Genomic DNA, 27,569 nt, shown 5'->3' on the forward strand with positions numbered 1-27,569 from the left:
CCAGAACAATGCAGAACTTTTGAATATTGTTCAGAGTGGACAGAAGTCAGTGACCATGTTGGCTCAGCAGACCAGAAAAAAACAGTTGTGCATTCAGGACTTTTTCAAACTGTAAATAAAGTTAATAGAGTCTACATGTATTGTAAAATTGTTTTTGTACATATTGCTGTTAGTTTGTTTTGTTTTGTTTTTTGCTAAGAAAAAAAAAAAAGAAACAAATGAAAAGCCTTTCTTTGTTTTCTTTGTTAACTTCAAAATATGTACAAATAAAAAAAAACATGCAAAAAATGGGCTCCTACAATAACAGACCACCTGCTGTTTAAGACCACTATTGCTCTGCAGAAGGGGTGGTCTTAAATACCAGGATCTACTGTATTAAATGTTTAGAACTACTACATGTTAGTTCTGTTGATAATATTGTTATCTCATATTAAATGTTTACAAATACTACATATTAGTACTGTTGATAATATTGTTATCTCATATTAAATGTTTACAAATACTACATATTAGTACTGTTGATAATATTGTTATCTCATATTAAATGTTTACAACTACTACATTTTAGTACTGTTGATAATATTATCATCTTATATTAAATGTCTACAACTACTACATGTTAGCACTGTTGATAACATTGTTACCTTATATTAAATGTTCAGAACTACTACATGTTAGTACTGTTGATAACATTGTTATCTTAAGTCAAAGGTTCAGAGCAACCTCAGCAAAGTATAAAAAACACAGCTCACTGATGTTCTATAGATGTCAACTTCCCATAAAATGCTTCAATAATAACTAGGCCACCTTTACTCTCTTCTCGTTCTTTGATACGAAGGTAGGTTTCTTGCATTAAGGCCACCTAGTGTATGAAAGGTACATTATTTAAAAACAAAGAATAGAACATAACAGTAACATTAACTAGGTAATTACATAAATGACTTTTTATTAAATTATTTCCTATCAAAATAATATTTTTAGCAAAATTTCTGAATGCTACAACAACTTACTTGTACATTTGTTTGATGTTACAAAATCATTTTCAGATTTTTGGAGGTTTACTTCATACAAATATAATAAAATATTTTTAAATTTTATAATGACAAGTAGGGATCAATACATGCATAACTTAGCTACAGTAATATAGAAAGTTTTAATGATACAAAATGTTTGTTTGTTTGAAATTATGCACAAAGCTACACAATAGGCTATCTGTGCTGAGGCAGAAAATACTAACACAATAAAACCAGAAGTTCAAAAATTGAGTTCGTTAAAGTTTTAAAATATTATGCCAACTTTCACAAATTAGTCTGAGCCAAAGTATGGATACAGTTTTTTTTAGGTTTAAGTAATTCAGTTTTCATAATTTTGATTTATGATTCAATACTTTGTGTAGGATTAAAAATTTATATATTTGTATATATTTTTATATATATATTTGTAGTTCATTAGGTTATGTGTATGTCAATCTTTACTTATCTTTATAAAATTTAATTTTTTATCACTTGTTTGTTTCCTTTTTATTAGCAGTATTTTTGTGCATGGGGCAAACATATACAAACACATATATTCCCAATTCAATTATTCTTTAGAATCTCTATCAAGCAACCCTTAAGTTTTATTATATGCCCAAAGTAGCATATTGTCCATTTTGTGTGTGTGTGTGTGTGTGTGTGTGTGTGTACGTGTCTGTTATAACAAAAAAAGTCAAAAATACAAATATGCTGCACTAATTGAAAGGATCTCAGGGTATAAGCTATAATGTAGGATATAAAATGTACCCTAGATTTAAGAGGTGACTGTGGAAGTGGGGATACACCATCTATTAGTGTTATCAAGATATCAATGTTAATACTTTTGATAAAATAAAATATTTTGCCTTTCCAATATATTGTTTACCCTCTTTTACTAGTAATGTACCAAATCCTTATGTTAGAGGCATTATAACTTCACAATTATTCAGATAATGTACAGTTTGTAATAAATTATTTTATCAGTAATATTGAAATATTGATACAAAAATTAATAGTCAATGGATTTATGAAAGAAACTTTAAATAAAATTAAGCTATTCTGTGACAAATATGAAAAATGTATTAAATAAATATAAATAAATAAAAATTAGAGACATTTTAATTAAAATTTCTAATAACAATTTTAGTTGTGAATAAGGTCATTTAACAACTTGGCACTACTTTATGCAAATACACACCTTACTGCATATAAAGGGTTGTTTAGAGCATAACGATGGTTGGGAGTTATACTAGTTACTTTATATAACTAAATGTAACTCTTCATACTAGTATAATTTGTTTACTGGGCAACCAATTAGTGCCTTTCTATAATAATGGAAACCCGAATGCTAACTTCATAAGGCACGTTTATTTAATTTGTTTACCCCCAAATGGTAGAAACTTATTTTTATTTTTCAATTTAATTTACTTATTTACTTTGGAGAGCAGTCGTCTTCCCACAACTGTCTGCAGAGAGTGAAAGATGATACAGATGTGGGATTTTGTTGTGGGCTTGGACACCCACATATCACTTTTCTAATTTCTATTTCTGTATCTGGTATTTTTATTTCTGTTGTCATTCCTTTACTTCATTTTATTTTTTTATTCAAGACTGGCAAATGGAGGTTAAGACTGATAGATGGTGTATCTCCACTGCAATGTGGGTCCTACTTCCACAGTCACCTCCAAAACCTAGGGTACCTTTTTATCCTACATAATAGCTTGTACCTTGGAATCCTTTCAATTAGTGCAGCAATTTTATTTATTTGTTGTGGCTTGTTTTTGGTTATAACAAATTGATATAATTAATCAGAGGTTTGGATATGCTATTTTTAATGCAGTCCTTCCTTTTGATTTGCTTTAATTTACTTAACTCTATCAGTATTCTCTCTCAATACATATAATAATAATATCCTTTCTATACAAGAAAGGAATTACTTGGACCACAGATGGAAGAGTTCTGTGAAAGAATGCACAAGGTTGATTTTTTTTTTCTGTTTGCTTGTCTTGAAAAGTCACCTACTTACATACTTAGATGAAAATTTGTTGAAATAATGAAATTTTGATTCACTTCATAAATATGTGTACAGGAATGTTGGTGGATTCAGTTTTGTTTAGTCAATAATGTCATTATTAATATTAAGACATTTAAAAGATGGTTTTAACTAGATTTTATGGCTGCCATTTTGTGTGTGTGTGTGTTTTCTTATAGCAAAGCCACAATAGGCTATCTGCTGTAGACTTACCGATGTACTAGCGGGGGGGCTGCCATTTTGTTTTATCACAATCCCTACTATTAAGTACTACCAAACTTAATGATTTATAAAACTAATTTTTTTATCTAAATTCTTCCTTATTTGTTCATTGTGACTTGACATGTAAAAAAAAAAATCTGCTTTTAATTTGCTTTTTAAACAATTTGTCTATTATTAGTTTTTCAATATTCTAGCAGCATCTGCCAGTTCCAACATAAGCTAGTTTGATAAATAACTCTATTTTGTAGCTATCAATACCCAGTTTACCACTAAAATGTTATACTAGTGAGTTAGGAATGGCATAAAATTCACACTTCTTGCATGCTCACATACATAATAAATGAGGTTTAGAAACATTTAATGATTCATTTATAACACAAAACTGATTCTTTGAAGCAGAGCAACAAAAAAAACCTTGTGTGAAGAAATTCAGATGATGTTAAAATATTATATTACAAATTAACCATTTCACTAACAGGGAACCAGGGAAAAATATTACAAACATCCCAAAGTTAAACCTTTCACTAACAGAGAACCAGGGAAAAATATTACAAACAGCCCACAAGTTAAACCTTTCACTACTAGGGAACCAAGGAAAATATCATTAACATTAGCTTACAAATTACCCTCCCCCTCACAATAATGGAACCAGAGAAAACTGGAAAATTTGACCAATTATCAACGTTTTAATGTGATTTATTTATTGTATGTTTTATTGAAGAATGGCCTTACAAAACAGATATCATTTGATTCAGTGTTAAAATAAACTATCAAAGTACACCCTTATGATCTATAAAAATATGAATAGTGAGAATTCCTATATGCTCGTACAGGAACAGAAAGGTTAAGACTCATGTACAATATTAATGTTTTATATTTTTAGGTTTAATTATTATCTTTTAACTTAAAGTGGATTATTTAGTATTCACATAGCAGATACATATTTAATAGTTAATGTATTAGCATTAAATGTCATGATGATTGTTGTAAAGCCACCACTTATGGTAATTGTGGTTTCCTCACATTACGTCAAATTTAACTTTGTTAAACACTAACACACAGTTGCTGTTTAATATACAAACATTTCATTTCTGTGTTTGATTATTGTTACTTCAGATAACACTAAATAAACATCGAAATTATGTTTATTGGTTTCTCAAATGAATTTACTAAAACATTATTTAGTGAAATATTTAAGTAAAAACTTCAAAGAAACTATTTCTTCCACCATATTTCCATAATGTGTTTGGTAGATGGTTAACAGCTAGCTTACTAACTTGAACAATCACAACAGTTACAATAATAACAAGGTTACACCACTCACTGCAGCTGCAGCTTCCTTACGCCTTTCTACTAGTTTTGTTGCATTAACTTCTCTGGCTCTTTGTGTTTCTCTGTAAAACACTAAAACCATTACCTTCATATCCATACTACCATTTAATTAACCTATATAAATAACAATAAGACAATATTGATATCCAACAACATGTCAAAGTTATCAATAAAACAATCTTAACAGAAGTAACACAACAGGTGGGAAGTCTACTGTTTTTGGAATCATATTTCTTATGACCTTCTTCATACTATATTTTACTTGAAGTAACACAATAAAATTGATTATTAACTCACCAAGAGATATAGTTTTAAGTAATATATTTCACATTATAGTAATAAATGAAAATATTTAATTACGTCATAATAAAGATAAATTTAAAAACATTAAGATTATAATATTCCTTAATACTGATGAACTTCAATGTTTTCGTCTCTAAAATAGAAACAAATAACATTTATAAGCATGATAAAATATCTTTTGATAAAAGTTAACTACCTCTTGACATCATTAGTAATATTAAAATCAATGAAAAGTTGAACCTTCCTACAATCCTGGGGTCCAACAACATTCACTTAAACAAATAATCCACTATTCCACAATCCTGGGGTCCTGCAACATTCACATAAACAAATAATCCACTATTCCACAATCCTGGGGTCCAACAACATTCACATGAACAAACAGTCCACCTTTCCACAATGTTGTGGTCCAGCAACATTCATATATACAAACAATCTACCATTCCACAATCCTGGGGTCCAACAGCAATTACATCAACAAAAAGACTATCTTTCCATAATTCTGTGGTCCAGCAACATTCATATAACATAACATAATGTGGTACTTTGTCAAATGCTTTCTGAAAATCCAGATTCATCAAATGTACACCCTTACCCACATATGTACATGCAGTAACATTTCCAAAGCTTTGTAAGGCTAAATTTTCCCTTAGTGAAATCATGTTGACTATCCAATCAAATGTTAAACTTTATTAATCTTTTAAGCATGGGCTCAGTCCCTGGGACAGACCTTGTAATCTTTTTGTGTTTCTTATAATTTTCATGCCATTACATTTAAATTAGTATGCATACATTAACAAAATTTAGCAGATTATTAGTAAACATTACAAGACTTACACAGGCAAAAGACACATTTTTATAATTAAGTCTTAAGGTCTGTTGAGCAATGTTTTTCATGCCTTTTTTATTTTTCAATTTTGCCTATTCAATATGTTTGTTTGATTAGTTGTTTTGAATTTCACACAAAGCTACACGAGAATTGTCTGCACTACCTGTCCCTAATTTAGCAGTGCAAGACTAGAGGGAAGACAGCTAGTCATCACCACTCATTCAGCTCTTAGGCTACTCTTTTACCAACTGAGAGTGCAATTGGCCATCACACTGCACAGCTGAAAGGGCCAGACTGTTTCGTGTGATAGGTATTTGAACCCACGACCCTCAGATTATGAGTTGAGCACCTTAACTACCTGGCCATGTCAGGCCCTTATCCTATGTGAATTTTTTTTTTTTAAGATTAGAAATACTTTTTTGCATCAGAAAAATTTAAAATTTCACATGCAAAATTCTTATAATGTCTAGATTATTTTATCAAATGTTTTTAAAAAAACATTATGTCATTTTCACCATTGAATCTGTATGGCTTCAGCCAATTTGACCAATCTCATACCCACCACATAAAATCAAGAAATACATATAAATTATGTTGAACAACAAAGACTTTCAACAAAATCCTACACTAACAAAGTGATTGGACTATTTTAAATAGAACTTTCCTTAGAAAAACTAAAAAAACATGTACAAAATGTCGAGTTTTGCTAATGTCACTGCCTCTAGCAGTGTAGTTGAATATCACTGTCCTTGGTCTTTGTCTAACTTTCCAATTGTTCAGATGCTATTTTATTGTGTTTTTTATTTATGGAAAAGTGTTTTATGTTCAATGCCAAATTTAAAATAAAATTTACTCTGTACACCGAAGAGGTTGAGAATAAAAAGTATACAGTGAGTGAGACAAATGTACATCATTGGCATAGTATGAAAAACAAGTTGTTTTCTTGCAAGAAAAGTCATTAAGAGAAGGAAGTCATATTGAAATTGATGCTAGCATTTTAACATATTTCAGAGAGTTGCAAAATAAAGGGCTGCCTGTAATGTTAAAAGAGAAAGAATGTTCAGGAAATAGTGATATTTCTTTCAATGCTAGTTGTGACTGGTGTGAGAAATTTATGAAAAGAGGTTTATTATTATGGTGAAGGACAACAATTAGTCAAAAATTGGCATCAGATTTTGAAACAAAACTTATTGAATATCAATGTTACTTTATTGGTCTATGCCAAAGGAATCAATACTCTCCTAAACCAAATTAGTAATGCAAATGAAACAGTAGTTTTTTCACAACATGCTGCACAACTACACTGTAAATGCTAAAGGAGAAAAACAGATGATAATCCAAGCCATTGGTTATGAAAAGTTAGAGTTAGTGGCATGTTATGTGTAACTGCAGATGGAAATAAATTACCACCAGATGTCATATTAAACAGAAACACATTGCCAAAGAAAAATTTCTGCAAAGATGTAACAATTTGTTAACAAAATAGTGCATGGATGACATCAGAGTTAATGGAAGAGTGGTTGGTATGTGTATGAGAATATCAGCCTGGTGCATTATTAAAGCAACAGAGTATGCTTGCAATGGATGCATTTTTGTGGACATCTCTCTGATACAATCAAGAGTATGTTAAGGAACAAAACAGTGATCTGGTGATAATTCCTAGCAGAATGACAAGTCAGTTCCAACCTCTTGATGTGTCCATTAACAAGTCATTCAAAGATTGTGTCCGTAAGCATTATGATGATTGGCTGAATGACAACAATCATGCTTTGATACCAAGTGGTAAAATAAAAAGGGCATCAGCATCAACAATATTGGAGCAGATTTCAAAAGCTTGGAAAGAAATGTCTGACAGTATTATTAGAAAATTGGTCTTAAAATGTTGTATATCCAATGTAGAAGATGGAACACAAGATGACATTCTTTGGGACAATAGTGAATCTAGTGATGAAGATACTTCAACTTCAGAATATAACAGTGAGTCAGCAGAAATATTAGAATAACATTGTGATTAAATAAAGAAACATTATTGTAATGAACATTCTAAATTTCATGTATATTTTATTATATTTCATTTTAAATACATTATTAACATTTCTGATTCATTAATAAACTCTTAAAACATATTTACTCCTTTCTAATTATCAAACACAATGACCTGTCTAGAAACAATTAAATCACTTGACAAAGTATCTTTTAACAGACTTTCCAAAACTTTACCCACCATTAATGTAACACTAATAGGCCTATAATTACTGGGACAACTTCTATTACCTCTCTTGAAAATAGAAGTGACATTAGCTAATTTCTAACATGTTGATACTTGTCAACTCTTCAAAGACTTGCAAACAATTGTGGCAAGTGGCTCATTTATCAAATCCTTGACATCCTTTAAAACCCTCAGTGAAATATTATCTGACACAGAAGCCATATATATCATTCTTTAAACTTCCAATTTTAACAAGTTCAGAATGTATTCAATTGTCTTGTTCAACTTTGTTTTTATCTATCGGTTGTTCAAGATGAGGAATACTGTTTAAGTCTTCATTAGTAAAAACAGAATATAATAACCCAGCCATACCATAAACATAAGATACAAGCCTTCCTTCATCATCCCTCAAGGTTCCTACTCCCATTTTAACATTTTGTTAACCCCTAATGTACTTAAACCCTTACTGTTAAAATTTATGTTTTCAGCCAAATTGTTTCACACATCCTTTTGGATGTCCTAATTTCCTGTTTGTCCAACTTTCATGATCTATTATAATACAAGTTAATTTAAAATTCATAAATTTGTGATACTTTTCTTCATTTTTTATCTCTTACACCCTTTGTAAGCTAATCTAGTATTTTTAGTTGCAGCAACAAACAATCTTATGATTCAGCAATATGTACATGAACAAATTATCATCTATTCCACAATCCTGTGATCCTACAACAGTCACATCAACAAACACTGTATATTTACACAATCCTTTGGTCCAAAAATAGTCATTTGAATAAACAGTCCATATTTCCACAATCCCATGGTCCAACAACACATCAACAAACAACCATCTTTACACAGTCCTCCCATCCAATAACAGTCACATCAACAAAAAACTCACCTTTCTTTCTGTCTCTGCTGGTATGGGGTTATAATTAACACCTTCAGAGCATACCAACCCAAGATGGGTGCCACCGTACCATAGAAAACAGCACTGGGTAATATTTCTTCTGACAAGAAAATTGGGAAAATGTAGTTTTGATTTGCTCTATGAACCCTGGGAGGAAAAAGTTGAACAAGAAATCAAGTACTAAAGCATAAATAACAGCTTAGGGTACTGATAAAACAAGAATAAATTACTCTTGTTTAACAGTAGATTCAAAAGGAAATTGTAATTTTTATTCTGTACATACACTGCTCTTCTGTAAGTCATGTGAGACTGAGAATATAATCCATTTGAAGGAAGGGCCAGTTTCAAGAATTTCAGTTTAAGAAAACTTATATGCACACATATAAAAACAGTTAGATGAAGCAAAACATTACAAACAGAGAAGGCAATAGTCTGGTTTTAGATTTCATTAATAATTAACATTGTTCACTCTTTCAAACAAAATCTTAATTGTAAAACTATCAAATATCATATATACAGATTAAATCAAGCAGGTATTGCAATGAACTTGATTGACCTTGGCCGAGTTCAAGTATTTTTTTGGAAAATATAGCTAGTGTTAGGTGGTGACTGGTAAAGTGAGGTACAACTTGCTTAAATTAATAAAAGTTTGCTAAGACTTTGAAGACTAGTCTATCTAATGATGTGAAAAGTAGTTAAAGGCTTGAAATCTGACAGTAGATTATGTCCTTATTCACCATCCTAATACAATCTTTATTGTAAAAGAAATAAGTTCATAAAACAAAGGAAAATCTCAATGACTGGAATCGACTTCTTGACAAATCTTTTGAGGTTATAGCTTGCGTGAGTCTGATTTTTTGTACATAAAAAACCCAAGAAGTCAGCAATTAAATAACCACATCAATATGTCCATTCATAAAAATTAATATCAGAACAGAACTTTTCATACACATTAGGGTGAACTCTTCTTTTTTTTACGCACACATATTAGAGTGACTTTTTTCGAACATATTGGAGTGACTTTTTCGAACATATTGGAGTGACTTCTCTTTTTTCATAAATATTGAAATGATTTCTCTTTTTCATAGTTATTAGAGTGATTTCTTTTTTATACACATTAGAGTGACTTCTCTTTTTTATACATATTAGAGTGGCTTCTCTTTCTTGTAACATATCAATAGCATTTGAACTCTTTAACAGGGTCTCCTTATAAAATAAAAATATTCTTATATAAATTGCCATTCATACATGTTAAAACCTGGGTTACTTTCTTCAGTTTCATGGTTATCCCTGACAGTACTCATATCATGACAACTGTCCTGATAATGCTATACAAAACTGTACATTCACTGAAACTTGGGTTATTCATCTCTTGATAATGCTATGTAACACTATACATTTACTAAAACCTGAATTACTGACTTCAGTTTTAGTATTATTCCTGACCTGATAATGCCATGTTACACTATACATTTACTATAACCTGGATTACTTACTTCAGTTTCAGGGTTATCCTTGGTGGTGCTATGTGACACTATATTTGATTACTTCAGTTTTATGGTTATCCCTGTTGGTATTCCTATCATCACAGATGTAACACTATACTTACTTCAGTTTTAGGGTTATCCCTGATGGTATTCCTATCATCACAGATGCCCCAATAATGCTGTGTTGTGATACTTTTTTCTCACATCCATATTCCACTATCGCACCAAAAGTTCCAAGTCTGAGACAACAAACAAGAGTACATTTATTACCAACTAGAGTTCAACCATTTCATTTTATCAAATTCTATTATACTGGCCTTGAAATTTCCATAGATTACATAAATCTTATTTCAGTTCCTTCTCAGAACAACACCTTTCTCTACACTCTAAGCAAGTTTCACCTTAACTAAGATATATTATTTATTCATTTCAACTTCCATTATAAAAATGTTTAAATCTATAAAACATTTAGTCTATAACACGTGAACTGACAATGTTTTATCATTCAAAATAACATCAGTCAATGGCTTCATCTTTCTTTTCTCCATTTCATAATATACTTTTGGATTTCTCCATATCACAAGAATTAAATCTCTCAGAAACATATACAGCTTTTATCCTTAAAAATTAAAATTACAGATTACAGTACTATTTCTTATAACACATTTCTAGCATGAAGCTTTAGTTGTATGAATACAAATGTCAGAAGTAGCAAAAACCTGTTAAACATTTCATGAATTTAAAAAAGTACTCACTTGACTGAACCTTTTACTTTTCCTGCATCTAGGATCTTGTGTGTGTAACTGACCATCACAAAAGTATTAGGAATACCAAACTAGGGTAAAAAAAAAAACTGGTTTACTCTCTTGCTTAAATTACAATAACTTTGAAATTAACAAAGAAACATGGTAAATGTTAGCTATAATTACATGCAACAGAAACTATTAAAATATCCAGTATTTGTATACACTCAGCATTTCTCAGGTAACAAATTTACTACAATCTAATTTATTATATTAACAATGTCCAGAAATACACCAGTATGTACTGTATGGAGAAAGTGTTCAGAGAAACACTGCCCAACCTATACAGATCTTTAATTTTGTCTATCTATAGCTTACTAACACACTCATTACACTCACCTGTATCGAACCAACAAAATGTCCCGCGTTCGAGTCCCACACAATCATAGTATTCATACACGACTGATGTCCAGCTTTCCATGTCAAGTAACCTACAGTATGTTTATCTAGCTGCTTTGCCACAACTGTCAATAAAGTTAAAGTATGAAGACATGTCTGTATGTACATGGGTGACTATTTTGTATAAGCATTTTAAAGAAATTTCTTGATCTCCTAAACAAAAACCACCAAAAACATCAAAAATTGTTATTTTAATGAGAATATAACGCACATGAAATTTTAAGAAGTTCTATTATAAAGTAGAACCTTTCTTAGTAATAAGAAGGTAAACTGTTCTGAAAATACAAACCAGTCACTTGACATGATGAGAAAACATGAAATCAATGCAACTGTCAAGTAGTGGCTGTTTTCTGAAACATGTGACATTCTAGTTACACCTACTCAGAGAAATTATTAAATATAGAATAGGAGACAAGTGTGACATACGTGCTTGAATTCCAGGTTTGAGTCCAAATGGAGTAGCATGGAAAATGCCTTGAATTGTTCCAAAACTGTAAGAAAGTATAATTACAAATATATTATTTAACACTCAGTTAAAGTCAATGAGAACAAATTTAATCTCTGAAAACCCATTTAACATAATCAGAATTGGGATGTTCCATAGAAATAACAATAACAAAGATTCTAACACTGGAAAACTATATTATATGAATCAACAGTATAAGTATGGTTACAACATTTCAACAGATTTAACTGGCATCATTAGATACATTAGTTATAATCATGTAAAAACTAGTGGATGGATGCAGTAATGTCTGACTGGTTGAATTTAACAATAGTTAGCCAGTTGTTCTTGGATGAAAATGACAAGCAAATAATTTGATAAACTAAAAGTTAAAAAAAGACAAAATCATACATTATATTCTATTGATCAGGAACTAATGTTATAATGTATGATACTAATTAAAACAGGAATGCACACACTTGAATCTTTGGTTGGCTGCATGAATATAGTTGGTTTAAACTCAGTTAAGATCCAACTTTAGTTTACTGATTCTTATTAAGAAAATCTACAACAAAACTTTGAAATACCTTACAGAATAACACAGGCATGAAAACCATAATTGTAATATAGAATTGATTCACCTTTTATATATTAAGATTGTCAGATTATGTGTTAAATCACTTTAGAATAAAAAGAAAATGTGTCATAAAAACAGAACCTCAGGAAACATCATTTAACATAACTTTACATCACTGAAAATACCAAATTTATTTCATTGTAGAATGTTCTGTTTTCAGTACTTTTCTATTGGATTCTAACAGATCAAGTTAGATAAAATATAAATCTACATAGAAAGCGTAAGTGTTACATAAAACTTGCCATCCTTTAACAATATAATTATCACATACTATTAGGTTGAGGAATAATTCGTGAGCGTTTTTAAATAATTTCATTCAAGCATTACATGCAAGACTATACAATACTTCAATGCATGAACACATTACATCCAAAACATTTATTATGATACTTTATTTCATGTAATACCTAGGTATATAGTATGCATTGTTTTAAACGAAATTGCAAGAAATTAAATGAGAAAAGCAGATGGTGTCGAAAATGCTCGATTTTGTCCACTTGACATTCCATTTAATGAGCTGAAAATGAAAGCAAAAATTAAAGACATATGAAAATCAAACACAGCATCTATTAGAGCAAAAAATTATCCACCAAATGACGAAATATTTTGCGAAAGCGTTTCATTTATGAATATATTTTTTTAACTTGAAAAAACGCTCGCAAATTATTCCTCAACCCAATATAAAGAAAATTCTTTAACGAAGTTCAGAATTAATAGGTTTAAAAAATATACAATAATGACAAATATCAGAAAATTAAACAAAAAAGTTACATCAACATATATTTAATCAAAAGGAAGGAAACAACACAAAACATTAATTACAGTAACTAATAATGAATTCAGACAAAACTAGTTGACAATGATAAGTAAAATATATCTTCAAATATCTCATAATAGCTTTATATAATGACAGAATAGATATGGTGCATAACAAAATACGACTTCTACTTTAACCATCAACATAAAATCTTAAAATATAAGTCAACAAAACCTACCAGGTTTTGGTGAGAGTTCTAAACACTTTGCCACTGAACAGTAAACCATTTCCTGCACAAATTTCACACTGAAAGATGGATAACATAATTACATCAGCTGACAAAGCATAAATACTCATCAAGTTCCACTGTCATACAAATCATAAAATATAGTTTATTTCATATTTGGACAAGTTTTTATAATAATACCAGCTAAGGTAATAACAGATGTCAATTAGTAACTGAGTCTGTGGTGAGACCTAAAGCACTACATTACTGTTTGTCATATTCATTTAGTTAACCAACCATGTTTAGTTCATCTAATCTAGCGTCCATGCATTTCACTCAGATTCTCGTAAACCATAACTAATTATTTGTTTTCTATTTATCTGTTAGCAAGGTTCAGTCTTTTTCTAAGTACTTAGACAAACCAGATCTACAAAACATACAACTGAAAATGTCTGGTAGTTCAAAGAAAAATACATAAACGTTAGGTGAAGCATTACATAACTGACAAGTGTTAACATGTAACTACTAGAGGCATGAAGTTATATTAACTGACAAGTGTTACCATGTAATTACTAGAAGCATAAAGTTATGTTAACTGATAAGAAGTGTTACCATGTAATTACTAGAAGCATAAAGTTATGTTAGCTGATAAGAAGTGTTACCATGTAATTACTAAAAGCATAAAGTTATGTTAGCTGATAAGAAGTGTTAACATGTTACTACTAAAGGCATGAAGTTACATCAACTGACAAGTGTTAACATGTAACTACTAGTCGTGAAGTTACATCAGCTGACGTGCTAACATGTAACGACTGGTCATGAAGTTACATTAACTGACAATAATTACAACCAATAAGACCACCATCCAGCATGTATGTGTAAAACATGTTTATTTTCATTTAAATGAAGAAAGGATCTATTGTAATACTATAATTTATATAATCATTATTTTAAAGTGTGTCCAAGTTATCTAATATATATAGAAATACCTAATACATTATGTGGTACTAATGAATTTCTACATAACAAAACACTGAAGCCATCTTGTGTATAATTAACCCTGTCTGGACCAACTGCACATATGAAATGGATCTCTCTAAAAAAAACAATTATCCTGAAAGAAACACTTTAATGTTTTCTTGAAAACACCATCAGAAAACAAAATTGTTCACAACATAAAAACAGACAGTAAAATGAAATTAAACTATATAAGCATTTTAAAGCCTAAAATCTAGGCTTCCATTAGCCATTAGCCACATTGCCATTGGCAAAAAGAAACAGCCTGTGGCTAAAAAATCTAGTGTTGGTTTCCCCACAGTGGCAAAAGATAATGTTTTGGTCTCGGATGGTTTTTCTTTATTTATCAGGCACAGATGGCCACATTACTTGTATAAGCAAAGGAAGCCATCCCAACTGTGAAGTTTCATTCCCTCCTTTCACTACAAGTATTCAGTGTAAGAATATTCTTCATTATAGTATTAATAAGATACTTTGTTTTCTACAGTATTTTCTTGAAACAAAAGGCAATTTGACAATTTTCTAAAAGTAAAACATTTTGAAAATATCTATCAAAAATTAAGTAGCTAGCCAACTCTTCCAAATATCTTTGTTTATTACTTTAATTGGTAGTCTTATTTCAAAACACAAGTTCTTATATATTTTTTAACAGGGAGTGACCTATCTAAAGAAACTACAGACTCAGTCACAAAGTGGAACAGAGAGCTTCATATACACCCACAGCTAGTCTCTGGATGATATGTACAGTGCCCTAAATCATGTAGTTCAGGATGAAATGCAGGCAGACTTTTGGGCATCGCCTTACCCATTTTTTGCTCTTGAAGCAGATGAAGCAACTGATGCAGGAAACACCTCTATACTGATAATTTATATCAGGTATCTTTCATCATTAGGTGAGGTTACAAGTCGATTCCTTGCTGTGCATGAGCTGACCAACACTGGGGCTAATTCTATCTACAACACAATGCACTCAGTCACGGCAGATCGAGGATTGTTTGATGTTGACTTGGTTGGACTTGCAACTGATGGTGCAAATGTCATGGTGGGAATAAAAACAGGTGTTGCTACAAAATTTAAGGAGGAATGCCTCTGGATAATAACAAGTTATCGATTGGCACACAGATTACAATTGGCAGCTGAAAAGACAACAAACCAGGTGCCATACCTTGTGAAGTACATTTCAGTTTTGAACCAGTTTGCAAAAAGCCTGAAATATTCTCCCAAGTTGTGTCGGATTCTGGAAGAGAGCAGAGCATTGCATGGAGAGAAAAGCAATAAAATTAAGCAAGTGTTCTTCACACGATGGCTCTCTTTTAATGATTCTATCCAAGCAATAGTCAATTGTATTGCATCTGTGATAAGCTGCCTGCAGGTTGTAGCAATGGAACATGGTACTCCAGGACGAGCCTTGCTACGTGGTCTAGTCCAGCAAATGTCATGTTACAGCTTTGTCATGATGACACATTTTTTGGCTGATGCTGTTGGCATTCTTGGACTTTTGTCAAGATCTCTACAGAGAGCTGATTTATCTTATAATCAGGCTAAAGCAATTATTGATGAGTCAATTCTGTCACTGGTACACATCCCTGGTCCTTACACACAGATTGCACTGAAGTAACTCCCACAAACTCCTGATGCCAGTGGTTACACTTCTTACTGAGGCCATGACATCAAAGATATTGATAAACAACATGAAAAGTACAGATCAGTTACTGAGTCACTTGTTGAAGAGGTGATCACAAGACTACAAGTAGCATTCCCAGACACTAACATCATGTCATTTTTTTTCAATATTTAGCCCATGTCACAGCAGAATCTGATGAGGATGATCTGAAGAAACTCATCCAGCACTTCTCTCCTTTCATCAATGAGGATGAGGCACTGACTGAATGGCTGCTACTAAGGAACATAATGGAACAGGATGCTCACAAAAACAGAAACATGAAGAGCTTCTACAAGCAATACATCCACCAGACCCATCATACTTTTCCAAATCTGTCTCAGCTTGCAGCAACTGGATTAATAATTCCAGTTACATCTGTTGACTGTGGGGAATTAGCAGGTACAACAGCATCAATCTGTCTGTGGCCAAGACAGAAATGTTACTGAGCTTATCCATGGAGTCCAAACCTTTAGATCATTTTAACTTTGACTCTGCATTCAGATTCTGGGTCACTGACAAAGACAGACATGGGTGCCATTCCCTGTTGTAGAAATGTGCTTTGGAACCTCATGTGTCAACTTCTACCACATCTTCTGTTGAGAATGATTTGGCTGAAGAGCTGCCATTGGATTTATCTACTTACTAGTCATGCTACTGTATTCTAGTTTTAACTCATTTTGTTTGTTTGTGTTATTTTGAGAAATGTATCTCTTTATTTTCCTCTTTATCATGTTTATTTTCTTTGTTTTTTTGTTTTTTTTGGCAGGGAAGATTGCTGGAAAATAAAAAATAGTACAAAACTTAATGTCTTGTAGATTTTCACATAATAACAACTATTTTTTACTGGATGGAATTGATGCATATTAAAAGTCACTCATCACACAGTTTTTGGTGACCTAAAATTGTGGCTAAACAACTGTCACTGTGGCTAAGAGAGTTATTTTTCTAGTGGAAGCCCAGAAAATATATAGTGTTTAATAAATTTTATACAGTTTGGTTAGGTATACATACATACATACACACACACACACCGTGTTTTACATCTTGTAAGATACTACATTGTGGGATATGCACCCTAATTTTGGAAAAACAATTCTAAGAAAAAATATTTTGACTCAACAACCAACACCCTGATGTAACCTTGACTTTCTCAACCTACTAAATAAATACAATCAAATACATCATATTCTTCACAGTATATAGACAATATTTGTTAAACTGAATGTTTTATGTTATTGAAAATACTTGTAATTGGTAAGTAATGAGATTACGATATCTACAAAAGACCGTTTGGAGTAGACCCTAGGCTAACTTCTTGCCCTAACCCATCACTTTTGTCTTGGAAGATGCATGGGGATTTTTAAAGATTTGTTTTGAATTTCTCACAAAGCTACATGTCTGCCAACTCTTGGGCTACTCTTTTACCAACAAACAGTGGGACTGACCATCACATTATAATGCCCCCACAGTTGAAAAGGAGAGCATGTTTGGTGCAATGGGGATACGAACCTGTGACCTTCAGGTTACGAGTCGAATGCTTTAACCCACCTGGCCATGCTGGGTATTTTTAAAGGAAAAGTGCATCTTACAAGGGGTAAAAAAAATATATATATTGTGAGAAGGGAAAAAAAACATCAATAACACCTTTGGGGTCAAGAAGAGTTAAAGTAGCAAATGGATAACAAACAATAATATCACAGGCATTTGCAAGTTAAATAAAATCCATGAATGAAAACACAAAAGAAATCACAATACCTCTGTCCATGTTTTAGCAGATACAACGTGCCGAACTGAGCAAGCCACTGTCCCATTTCCTGTTCCATTCTGAGTTGTAAGTGTTCCACTCAATGTTGCAGTATCACTCATGGTTAACGGGGCATCAATAGACTGGGATATAGTCATAGATTTGATCTCCAAAGATGGGTACCCCCTAGGTTTTTGTCAGAACATCAAATAAGACTGTCAGAATGTTCACTCTCTAGCTGTCAGTTAAAACACTATTTTTTAATTCTTGTTTTTCCTTTCATAAATGACAAACCACTTGAATTTCTTATCAATCAGTTGATTTTACAATCAAACATTTTTATTACTTTCCACACAATAATAATCTACTAAAATTTAAAACAATAAAATAGAATCTAGGCTGACATGATAACACACAGTCTAGGAGTTTTTATTAGTAAAAACTTATCTAAATACAGCTGGACAATTAACTTATTATTGACAGGTTCAACTGGACCCACCCAGCAATTGGTGACATTGGTGAAAACTCCAATGACAAATCACTAGTGAAAAATAACAACACATATCTGGTAACAATAATATTTGACAAGACTTATTGATACTTTGATTGTTAAAAATACAATTATGACCTGTGTAACACAACTAGCTACAGTTATGACCCATGTAACACAACAAACTATAATTATGACCCTTTGGACAAAACTTCCTGCATATTTTACTCATGTTACAGATGTAACAAAAACCACAAATGTTCTAACTTTTAATCTTGTGGCTTCAGCTAACTCTTTAAGCCCCTTTCTACACATCTTTATATTTTACTAAGATGAAAATTGAATTAGATCACTTTGGTGTAATGTAAAATTTTATATTTTCTAAGTTTTATTCATTTACTTTAAAAAGAAATGTCTATAACAATAATTAATCTGAAGATTTTGCTGTCATTTGATCCATTTGTGGTTAAATTTTTCAAGTTTAAGAGCTCTAAAAACAAGAAACAGTGAGAAGCTAATATTATAGACTGTCAGCACAGATGGTCAACAGTACATTTCTAGCTGTCTTTCATCAGCAGGTGGAAAACTTTGAAGAATTTCTCCCTTTACAAAATAACATTATAATATTTCTAAGTGTAAAGGTCAGTCAAAGCTGTATTGCCAAACAACAGTTTAAAGTTGAATGGCATATTTATAACCAATAGAATGAGCAGATTTCACACTATGTAATTATGGCCTGAAGACACCTCTACCTGTGTATGAATCTGTAGTGTGAAACAGAAAACATGCATAATTTATCACTCTCTTGAGGCATATAAAATGCCTGGCAAGTGCTTCCCATCTTAGATGTAGTAGTCTGCTAAATAGACTGCATTTAGGGATTACACATATATATTTAAATCAATATTGTATTATTTCTGTTTTAAAGTGCACATTTGAAATGTTTTATGATTTTTATACATTTAACTTCTTGCAGCTTAACTTATCTAAATGTTTGAGCAAGGTGGCATCATTCATGTGTGCAAGCTAGATATTTTGAATATTTGCATGAGACTCATCCTGTATAATTAGAGTTGTGGGAACATGTTGACAGTGTTGTCATCAAGAATAAAAGAAGAATTGGAAAAAATAATTAAAAATAAAATACAAATGAAAAGATAAAAAAGTAAAATTATGTGTGTGACAAAAAGAAGTTTAAAATCTATTCTATGAAAATTTAAAATGTATGAACATGATTCCATTTCTTAATTTTAAACATTTAATTGCATCGTACATTGATGATGAAATCTGGAGTTAATGATATACTTGACATAAACATTTACCTTAAAAACTTTTGATGTTCATTTAGAAGGTTCTAGAAATTGTACAAGTGAAATGTAAAAACTGTGAGATAAGAAATAGTATTTTTATACTCAAGATGAAAATCACATTGCATGTAAACTATTCAGCATCCAAGTCCAAATAAGGAATGTTTTATTATAAAAAAGTAGAACAAATGAAAACTAAATATTTTATTTTTCTAAAACTGCATAACTTTAGAACCATTCAAGTCAAATGTAAAAGGATTTCATCAACTAGTTTCATTTTTCTAAAGAACTCTTGTGAGTTACATGCTTACATTGTAAGTAGGTCTTTGTCATTTCCAACACATTCTAAACAGACAGGCAGGTGAAACACCTCTAACAGATTATAAACATTATATAACCTTATCAACATTATGCTTACAACAACAAACTCTAATTACTAAAGTGATCAGGTGTGGTAGGAAACTGTATGACATCATTTATCAGGTCCAAAAGCCACAATAAAGCTGCCAAGAGAAGTCATACCCAGTAATGATTTGTCTGCCACTGTTTAAAACAGAAAGTCATATAAAATAATACAAACAAGTACATTTAGTAAAATTCTAATAGATATTCTAATACTAACCTTGACTCCAAATCATCTTCATAAAGTTCAAATAGATCAGTAGCATCTATTCCAACACTAACTGTTCCCTGGTGAAACAAGACTTTTTGTCAGACTGAATTCCATATCAGTTTAGTTATGGTTGAACCAACCATGTTTTACATTGTTTGAAATAAGTATACTTTGTAAAAGACCATCATCTAACAATAAACATAAACTTTGCAGAATTTGATATAAAGTTCTTTATGTATTACTAATAAACTAAGACACCCTAGGCATTTCAATAATGTGATTATATTTTCACAATTATTCATAATTGTTAAATTGAATAGATAGTAAATTAATTGTTAATTATCTACTACAAAGGAAACAGTGAAACAAATTGGTTAAACCTTGATATCATTCAAAAATTCTTTTCTTTATGGCAGTTACACATTCTACCATAAATATATTTAAATTCACAGTTTCACTCTATGAGTAATATTATCATGAACCTATGTTCTGTTAAACATTTTGTTATTGTACGAATGACATATCAAACACCTATGAAACTTCATTTAACAATTTTACACATAAAAGTGCACTAAATTTAGATTTTATTTATAATATATAATTTTATGACGGCTACTTGCTTTTGGATTAGTTCTTTGCTGTAGCCGTCTTTCTTCTCTTTCCTGAGCTAATCGTTCATATTCTTCTCTTATTTCCTGAGGAGTTTTGGTCCTTTGGACAATCTATCAAAACATTAAATACAAGAGGGTTTCCTCTTGAAACATTTCTCTGGAATAAAGATTATGTAAAAAAAGAATTTTTTTTAATCAGGTAACTTACATAATCAAAGACTTGAAAACCAAATTAATTTAAACAGTAATAAAAGAATAAATATTTGTAATAAGTAAGAATAAAAAAATCAGTACAAACAATCCAAAAACAAACTTTTTTAATTAAAAACTTTAAATATACAAGTTTTTAAGCCACATGTATACAGTCATGCTGGTTACAAAAATGTTAACTATATACTATTTACCTACTATTACATTTGAAAACTTTAAAAAAAATAAAATTCCAGTTGTGTGCTGATAAGAACAGTACACATTAAACCACACAAGCCCCGTGAAAGTTTTGACAATACTCCTATTTTACATTTAATTAGATAATGAGTGATGAATACACTAGAAATATTCCCTGCATTCAAACTTTTATTTCCAGCTGTGTTGGCTTCTACATTGCAGCCATAACTTCCAACACAAGACAGTTATCTAGTTAACATGAATTGAAATAATTACTCACCTCCCACCCATCAGTTTCCAGGCCCTTTAAACCAAGTGTGTCATATATGGCTCTCTTGTGAGGGTCAATCAGAACTGAAAACAAGTATATAAATATCATATGCATAATAAGGAATCATTTGTCCCTCAACAATGCTCCAGAATACTCATCCTTGAAAAAGGTTAAAAATTTAAACTTGCCCTCTAAAATAAATGATTCCCTTTTTAAAATTTAAAGGGGCAACAGCAACTCCTTCCACAAGTCAAGCAACCTGTTGAGAAATAAAACTCTTTTCAACTGTTTCAAACTGTAAACTGGGATTCGGTCATTCTACTATCTTCATAATACTGTGCAGAGTAAATCAGAGGCCTCTATCTCATAGATTGCCCAGATAACCTTGTAAACTTTGTATCATCTTTCATGCTTCTTTTTAAAGAAAAAAATTTGAGAGATCTTTACCTATCTCTGTAAGATAACCCTCGTATCCCTAGAATCATCTCAGTAACTGTCCTATGGACCCTTCCAAATAAGTCATTATTCTTTCTTGGATAAGGAGACGAAAGCTGTAACAGTATTCCACATGTGGCTTAACTAGTAGTTTGTTTTGATAATTCTATCTTTTTATTAAATTTTGTAATCTCTAAAAGTAACAGTACTATTACTTTAGTGGCATAAGTTATCCACCATGATGCTTAAGCCATAACCTCTTTGTACAATATACTACATGGTTAAACTGCTAAAACCATGACCTCTTAACACCAAATAATTGTGAGCTCAAGTTGGCCTTCATACCTAGTTTCACAACATTCTTTCTACTGACTTCCTCCATGCAGTCATCCAAGCAGTGAAAGTAACTTTGGCAACACCCAATATTGATTTATAATAATTTTCATTAGCTTAACTTATATTAAAATTTAATAGTTTAAAAAAAAACAAAAAGGCATTTTATTTTTACCTGTCATTCATAAACAAATAAATTAAAAGGGAATATTTGTTAAATTTTATCTTTAAATGTGAATTAATGTGAATTATTTTGTAGAAATCAGAATTAATTTTATTTCATTACAGTTTTCAAATCTATATATGTAATAAAACATTAAGTCTTGTTAGATCATTTTATTTAAAATACAGAAACAATTTATGTTTCAAGCTTAAATCAAATATGGTTTATTACTGTTTTTATGTATATAAGTTGCATATCAATCTGTTGTAGAGAGAAAGATTCATTGATGATATTTTATAAATAACATTAAAATTTTACAGATTTACCCCACTTCATTTTACATTCAGAAAACAATTTCTGTTACTTATTTTACACAAAATTATCCCAAACTTCATACTTTCATGGGCCTTTTTGATCTTGTTGAATAGAATCTCTGCATCTCGCTTCCTTACTGGGTCAGGATGGTGTTTATCTGGATGGTAAAGTTTACTCATATGTCTGTATGCATTTGTGATGTCTTCCTGAGAGGCCTGACAAAAATGTTCAAAACATTGAAATAAAAGATAATGGCTTAGGCCTAAATGGAATTAAAAACAATTACTTCATTTTGAAATTACCCTCACTTGAAATATGTTTAAACATTCTACACTTTTATACCAATAATATATAGACAATTGTGTGAAGTAACTTCATTCCTTATATAAAATTCTGATTATCACCATTAGAAGGTGAAAAAGGGTTAGTGGTATGTTTTCAATCTGGTTAAATTCTCAGACAAAATGTACAGTTGAGAGATAAATATAACTATGGGAAAAGGTACTGTAACACTTCTACAACAACTATTATAAACTTGATGAAAAATTTAATTTTTTTCACTTAAACAATAAACTTTATATAAATCTACTTACAAAACATAAAAAAATTTCAAAATATAAAGTTATTTATCATACTACAGATTTTAAATTGTTCTCTAAATATAGTTATTTGAATTTAAATATTTCAACATTAATAATTCCTTCTACACATTTTTCATATCATAAGTGGTATCTTGGGAAAAATGTTAACTTTATTTTTGCTACACACATGGATACATTTTTCACAATATTAACCAAAAACTATAATGTAATATTTTAAAAATGAAATCCAAAATACCACTATTCTGATTTAGAAATATATCATTTTTTGTTTATAAAATTAAAAAAGGAACAAACTGCTATGTATCCTAACTTTTGTTTTCTTAACTGTAAAGTTACAAAATGAATGACAAACACATGAATGAAACATAAGGTGGTTTATACATTATTTCTGATATAAATTCAAGTCTTATTTTCTGTACATTTATAGTTTTTTCTTTATTTTAGAATTTAACTCAATGCAAAAGTTGATCACTTTTCAGTAGAGATGATTTCCTACTCAGTAATGTCTCTTTCTTCTATTATCATTATTATATAACTGATTATGTAAGAGCATTCTCAACAAAAACTAAATTCGTTTTCACAAAGCAATTAAGATAGAATACTTACATAAAAAATGAGGGCTTCAAACGTATACTATCTACTTAGCAAATGTTGATTTTCCTCTTATACTTAATAAACCTTGAGTTCTTGGCATTCAATGTTTGTCTAGTAATAGTATTTGAAATATTTATATTTTATTTGTTGTCAGATAATTATTATGAAGGTCCAACCACTCAACCAGTAATAATTCTCATACATATAACTTCATAATTATTAGCGTTAAGGTGTTTGTGTCAAACAATTTAAACTACAAAATGAAATATCTATAACTGTAAATAAAATTTAAAAACAACTTCACTTGTACAGAAAAATATTATACAAACACTTTGATTTTCTTGATAGCGACTAAAACGCCGCCTATACCGGATTGAAGTTAGTACAAGCTTTAAAAATATTCGTAGTACAATGCAAATAATGGCCATCGAAATCACTGTGTTAGTTTACACGTAGAAATGACGATTTCAAATTCAATACCTCAGAGTTGCTAAATCAAAAATACAAACAGTGCCTAATTTCAACAAATACAATCTACAAGTAATAAGATTAAAAACAAACCTCTTTCGACACATTGAGAAAAGCATAATAATCTTCTAAAACTTCGTCATTCAATTCCTCACAATCACTCGTGGAGTCCGCCATGATACATTGTTACAGAGACATCTAACGTAATTTTGCTTAATATTACAAATTTATAAATAAATAAAATAATTTGTTTGTGTACGCAAGCGTACAGATTAGATTGTGTTTAAAATACTCATATGATAGCAAAAGGTTTATTGTGGTTATTTGGGTTATTTATTTATTTTAAGAAACTCAAATAACAGCTATTATCCATTTTACACTTAAAAATTATTCCTTTCTATTATCAGTAATAACTGAAACGTTTAATACACTAATATGTTTAACTTTAGAAATGTTTAAACCGACTATTTACCTTATGTAAGATATATGCAACCTAACAACAAATGCAAAATAAGTCAGTAGCTTTAAGTAATGGTCTTTAGTCGTATTTTTTCTGCCTGTATAGAGAATGAGTTCGTTATAGTAAAACGATTTTGGAACTTTACCGCGTCTTTGCGCATCATACTGCCATTCTCTTTCCAACGATCGTGCATATTGACCATGCTATCAACGCAGTTTCCATTTAAAAAGGAGTTGTCGTAAAGTAGTTATGCTCAAAATAATCCCCTCACACCTTTTCATAATATATCTACTAAAAAGAGAACAATTTCTCACTGCTCATTTCAACAGTCTGATCCTAAAGAAATCCACAAGAATTATATCTAGTAAATCGACTTGTAGGTTTTCCTATGGAATAGAATGACTATCTATTAAAAGAGTAAAATAATATGACCAGAACAGCAATGTTTTCTGTGTACAGAAACTTTAGGTACTGAATGCCACTTTTGGTATTGTTCTTAATTTCAGTTTAGTTTTAGTTTGGCTTATTTTATATTCAAATCATTATTAATTTATAGAAAATATGTAGTTAACAAAATTCTGTTTGGGCTTTAAGTCTTTAATTTGGTTTTCACATGGTTTACTGGTTTGAATATTCAAAAACAGTTTGACATAAAATACCTAACACAGCATTAACGTTGTTAATGTTTCCTAATCTTATTTACCTTGTAATAATATTACATAAATAATGTAACAGCACAAACACTAAAGTCTTATGAGAAGTATAATTTAATCATTCTCCACCAGCTTACAAAGCGTATTCGCTATATTTTTTGTCATTCTACTTTTCTTACGCTCATTAAACGTCAGTCAGTATTCTAATATAATTTCGCTTTATACACTTTGCACATCGTTCAACTTATTCGGACACTCGACTCATAATCCGAGGGTCGCAGGGTATGAATCTCCATCACACCAAACATGCTCGCCTATTCAGCCGTAGTGGCATTATAATGTTTCGGTGAATCCCACTATTCACTGGTAAAAGAATAGCTCAAGAGTTGGTAGTGATGACTAGCTGCCTTTCCTCTAGTCTTACACTGCTAAATTAGGGACGGCTAGTGCAGATAGCCCTCGTGTAGCTTTTCGTGAAATTCAAAACAAATAAACAAATTAACTTATTCGTTTATTTCCAAGACAGTTTCAATCTTCAAGTTATTTGCCCGTCACATGGCTTTGAAGCTCACTCTAACAATAAGAATAATAAAAAGTACATATGTCAATCTAAAAAAAAAAACAGATCTTATATTTCTGCCCTCTCTCTCCAAATTATAAAGTACGTCGAACACGAACCAACAAATTATGCCATGTTAAACTTGTGTAAACAGTAAAACTAATCTTGATAGTTAACGGCATTAATATTATGAAACATAACGTAGGTTTGAGTTTAATAATGTTTACTTTTACTTCTTATCATCACATTCATCATATCATTTACTCTGATAAAGATCACACCTGATTTTCCATCACAAACATTGCATTTGAATCTGTAAAGAATTCTCTGCCTGAGTATGACCTTGGTATTTTATCACGCTATTATATGTTAAATTGAACAGAATCTATTTGCTTATCTGGCTATGTTGTATAATCTTTAAATTATCTTGTGAACACTACATATATAAATATATAGAAGGTACAATGTCCTCAGTGTTCTTCAATTTTATTTTATTACTGTATATTTACTATTTTTTGCTTATGACAAGGGTATATAACCCCAAATTTAGTAGCTTGAAAATACAGTTTTATTAGGTTATATCTTGTTTTTGGTTTCTGGGGTTTCGATTCCAAAACACGTTTCAATAAATTAATATATTGAAATAACAGTATACGAAGCTTTCAAAAGTATGACAAACAATCTATTTAATAGGATAAAAGAATCAAATTAGTTTAGAGTTTCGGGAAGAATGTGAAAGGAATAATTGGTTTGTTTGTTTGTTTGTTTTGAATTTCGCGCAAAGCTACACGAGGGCTATCTGCACTAGCCGTCCCTAATTTAGCAGTGTAAGACTAGAGGAAAGGCAGGTAGTCATCACCACCCACCGCCATCTCTTGGCCTACTCTTTTACCAACGAATAGTGGATTGACCATCACATTATAACGGTTCCACGGCTAAAAGAACAAGCATGTTTGGTGGGACGGGGATTCGAACCCGCGACCTTGGGATTAGGAGTCGAGTGCCTTAACCCACTTGGCCATGCCGAGCCTAGGAATAAGCTACCGCCTAAATTGTTACGGTTTAAAGTTTCTAACCAAGATTTAAGATATCTTGTATATCATCAGCCACATAAGAGCTTCCTAGATACAGAAACTAAATTAAAAAGAAATCTAGGCGAAGAATTATAAATTAACAGGTAGATGTTTGAGAAAGTAGTGTTTTATCTAGACTTGCACGAGCCATCGAACCGGATACGACTACGTTGGCAGAAATCACATTCAATCACTTATTTAAATCACGCA

General features: G+C 30.9%; 1 protein-coding gene across 1 annotated transcript in view; it reads right to left on the reverse strand.

Annotated features, from left to right (window-relative positions):
* LOC143230642 (dnaJ homolog subfamily C member 11) overlaps positions 1 to 24,827 on the reverse strand; it is a 29,253-nt gene extending 4,426 nt beyond the window's left edge. Inside the window, 14 exon segments of the mRNA XM_076464515.1 lie at positions 753 to 862; positions 4,592 to 4,661; positions 8,839 to 8,994; positions 10,457 to 10,573; positions 11,090 to 11,169; positions 11,477 to 11,601; positions 11,963 to 12,027; positions 13,614 to 13,681; positions 18,037 to 18,211; positions 20,445 to 20,512; positions 21,056 to 21,157; positions 21,714 to 21,787; positions 23,033 to 23,165; positions 24,708 to 24,827. Coding sequence (XP_076320630.1) covers positions 753 to 862; positions 4,592 to 4,661; positions 8,839 to 8,994; positions 10,457 to 10,573; positions 11,090 to 11,169; positions 11,477 to 11,601; positions 11,963 to 12,027; positions 13,614 to 13,681; positions 18,037 to 18,211; positions 20,445 to 20,512; positions 21,056 to 21,157; positions 21,714 to 21,787; positions 23,033 to 23,165; positions 24,708 to 24,791 — 1,427 coding nt within the window. The 5' untranslated portion in view covers positions 24,792 to 24,827.
* Between the last annotated feature and the right edge of the window lie 2,742 nt (positions 24,828 to 27,569).

This window comes from Tachypleus tridentatus, chromosome 10, assembly GCF_004210375.1.
Source record: "Tachypleus tridentatus isolate NWPU-2018 chromosome 10, ASM421037v1, whole genome shotgun sequence".
NCBI classification, from domain to species: domain Eukaryota; kingdom Metazoa; phylum Arthropoda; class Merostomata; order Xiphosura; family Limulidae; genus Tachypleus; species Tachypleus tridentatus.